The 3,918-nt window shown below is 39.3% G+C and overlaps 1 protein-coding gene across 1 annotated transcript; it reads left to right on the forward strand.

The window, feature by feature from the left end:
- The first annotated feature begins 520 nt into the window (after positions 1–520).
- On the forward strand, positions 521–1,456 carry LOC101643440 (olfactory receptor 6M1-like). The gene has a single exon (XM_030888731.1). It carries the CDS (start codon positions 521–523, stop codon positions 1,454–1,456), a length of 936 nt encoding a protein of 311 aa, XP_030744591.1.
- The last annotated feature ends 2,462 nt before the right edge of the window (positions 1,457–3,918 follow it).

Consider the following 3,918-nt stretch of genomic DNA (forward strand, 5'->3'; position numbering starts at 1 on the left):
AAATAATCTGTTGAAAAGTTTATTTTTATATATCCAAATTGTGCTAAAAAATCCCTGCTATCAAGTAGATTTTGGCTCATATAAACCCTACTAGACAAAGTAGAACAGCTTCTGTACATTCTGAAACCGTGAATCTTTACAGGAGTAGAAAGCCTCCTCTTTCTCCTGCAGAGTAGCTGGTGGTTTTGAACTGCTTACTTTGGAGTTAGCAACCCACTATTCCTTACCCAACTGATTAAGATTTTTGTTCCTTGATTGTTTACTTTGTTTCGCTTTTCTTATAGATTTCAGAAATTTACTAGGGATGTTAATTGCATACATTTTTTGCTTGGAGCTATAAGGGAAAACATTAAGCTAATTTTTAATTATGTAACTCATTTTTGTTAGAAATAAATGAAATTACTCCAGCTTCCTGTATCTTAGAAGATTCAGTATTAGTGAATGGTGCATCCTGATGTTCTCGTCCATGCCATCCTGAAGAGAAGATTCCCCAGTCCACATGGAGAGGGAAAACTGGACCATGGTGACTGAGATCATTCTTACAGGGATACCCACTACCAGAGCTCTTGGCAGCCTCCTGTTCTTAATATTTTTATTTGCCTACTTGGTGACTGTCCTTGGAAATGGCCTCATCATTACCCTTATCTTTGTGGACTATAGACTCCAATCACCAATGTATTTCTTCCTCAGCAATCTTTCTTTCAGTGAAATATTAACCACAACCTGTGCTGTTCCCAAGATGCTAGCGGGCTTCCTATCAAAGAGGAGCAGCCTCTCATTTGGTGAATGTTTCAGTCAGTTTTATTTCTACTTTCTCTCTGGATGTACCGAGTTTATCCTCTTTGCTGTCATGTCTTATGACCGGTATGTGGCCATTTGCAGCCCCCTTCAGTACCCAGTGATTATGAACAGCTCCCTCTGTGTCCGCCTTGTTATCCTTTCCTGGGTGGGGGGCTTTTTCCTCATCCTCCCATCCACTATCCTTAAGGCAAGATTGCCATACTGTGGCCCCAATGTGATCGATCACTTTTTCTGTGACAGTGCCCCTCTCCTGCATTTAGCCTGTGCTGATATTCGTATTATTGAGCTCCTGGACTTCCTCAGTTCCCTTGTCCTGCTCATCAGCTCCCTCTCCCTCACCCTGGTCTCCTATGTGTACATCATCTCCACCATTCTGAAGATACCCTCAGGCCAAGGTCAACGCAAAGCTTTTGCCACCTGTGCCTCCCACTTCACTGTGGTCTCCATGGGCTATGGGATCTCCATCTTCGTCTATGTTCGCCCCTCACAGAAGAGCAGCCTGCATCTCAACAAGATGCTCTTTATCCTCTCCAGTGTCATCACACCACTTCTAAATCCCTTCATCTTTAGTTTACGAAATGAGACCATGAAAGATGCACTGAAGGATGGTTTGGCCAAAGGCCGAAACTTCGTTAAACAGATTAGATCCAAGTAATGGAATATTTGAAACTCATTCTTATTTTGTAATAAAATTTCTTAAACGACACTTCTACACAAGTCTCTGTAACTCCCACTAAATGATTTTATGAGACTACAAAAACAAGGCATGTTAGTCCACGTTGACTAGACAAACAAATCCAGACACACTCCTAGATGTGTAAAAGAGAGCTTTATATCAGTTATATATTGAAAAAATGTCTCAGCTCAGTCCAGATCAATTCCCTAAGTCCAATATTAGCCCATAAGTCCTGTGCTAGTCCACAGCTCTCTCTTCAGACTCACAGCCACATGTACTGATGCAGAGTGGAGGAAGATCACAGGCCAGTGAGTGAAAAGTCTCCTGGATCCAATGACAGTGGAAGCATCACAGGGATGGCACAGGTCAATATGGCTTGTCAACAGGAAGCTGAAAGAAGAGAGAGAAGAAGTTCCCAGAATCCTCATGAGAAGGTCACACTCCCAAGGAGGCATCATCAGAGTGTGACCTGATTGACAGGCTAGACTCTAGCCCTACACTTATTTACCAAGTTGAAGTTGGTATGAAATTATACAAACTACACAGGGTATGCATAAAACTAATAGAAGGGCTCGGTTATTTTTTGTTACCACCCACCTCGCCATCTTTGAAGCAGCATCAGGGAGAGAGAGAAATCTGAGGACTACTGGAAGAGCAAGTTGCAGGTATCTGTCTGAAGTGGTGGAGCCTGAGACCCAAGGGACTGAAGACTGTCATGAAGACGATGGAAGAGCAAAAGAAGCAGCATAGCATTGAAAATGTGAGACTGAGATAGAGTGGCCGGCCTTCCTGGTCCACAAAGGCAGAGGCCAAGGGACAATGGGGATGACAATCTGAAGACTAAAAGGAGGCTAGTGACAGGTACTGATGTGGACTCCTTACTGTTGACTGATTCTGACCATTAACTTCTCTAATAAACCTTTTTAATCGTGAGTATTGTCTGCGAGTTCTATGTGGCCATTGCAATGATTTACGGAACCCAGCACAGAAGTAGAGCGCTTTGGGGTGGTGGTTGGTGTCAGAATAAGTAAAGAAGAATGGAACATGATGTCATGTCTAATTCTGCCATTCTTAGCCCTGGGAAGCGAACAGAGGTCAGATGTGTCCCCTAATGCCATTCACTGCACACCCAAACATGAATATTCTCTGCATTATAGAGAGGGAGTCAAGCAGTTGAAAATGAAAATGGAATGTGCAAGCTATATATTTATATTATTTAAATACTAATAACATAGTTAAACTGGATTGAGGTACATTTTATCAGTAGTCAGATTCAAAACTTTAACAACCAGTTTGCAGCTTTAATGACTGTTTAAAAAATATTTAAATTTTAAAAATATTTGTCAAATATTAAAAAACATACATACCAAAAGGAAGAAGTTTATTATTTCATACAGTTGATATGTAAATAAGAACAATAAAAAGGCACACAAAAGTAGATCATGTTATGAGAAAAAGTTTTAAAATATAATGAAATAATATTAAATGATATCTGACAAAAACAATACAAGGTTTAAAAAGATATTTTCATTTTAATTCTTGGTTGGCATCCTCACTTTTATTTGAGCATCATAAGCTGTGTGATTTATCCTTAACCATATTTTCACTGTACGAGTGGAGCCCATACCTTTAGAGGTAGGCAAATTAGACAGTAGTCCTTGTGTTTGTAATACTAGAAACAATTAGGTAACTTACCTTCTCTGAATATATTACATTCATCCTTGAGAAAAACCTTTTTAATATCCACTGAACATACAGCAATTGTTTTGACAATAGTTTTAGCTCTTTAAAACTTCTAGGAATTGCATAAATGACTCATAATATCTAATAGGAATTTGAGAAATAACACAAAGTTGAAAGGGATGGCAGTGTGTCACTCTGGTTTTTGTCATTTTTCCTCTAAATTATGTTTGTTTACTGAAGTAATAAATGCAAGAAAATAAAACTTTAGTGTTTCATCAGAAGTATAGCAAGTTTTATGAACTGAATAAATAAATATGATAAGCATAGTGACATTTTATACCTGTGAATGAGATGAACATTACGAGGGGTGCTTGTGATACAGTTTTGCAGATGAACATTAAAAGAGTCAGGAGTGTAAATCTGGAATTCCCAGTCCTCCGCCTTAGAGAGCACCCTGAGCAAAAGTGCCTTTAACAACTGCTTCACCGACTCAACCACACGTCGGGATGAGCCCGCCAAGCCTGTTCCGACCAGCTGAAGCTGACCACTGCTCCTTATCTCTAAGATGTCTGAATTAATATTAAAAAGAGTAATTTGGTGTTGGTGATAATAATATTTGTAATAATCGATGCTATATTTCCAAGGTGGTAAAGTCCTGTAAAGTTCATAATAGTGTAGTAACTAAATCCCATAAGTGTGCACAGTTCTTCCTCAGGCTTACATGTGCTAAATTTTGCAAAACAGAAACAGTTCAGCTT

This window comes from Echinops telfairi, unplaced genomic scaffold (genome assembly GCF_000313985.2).
Source record: "Echinops telfairi isolate 266 unplaced genomic scaffold, ASM31398v2 ScPeMD7_7469;HRSCAF=8507_0, whole genome shotgun sequence".
NCBI lineage: Eukaryota > Metazoa > Chordata > Mammalia > Afrosoricida > Tenrecidae > Echinops > Echinops telfairi.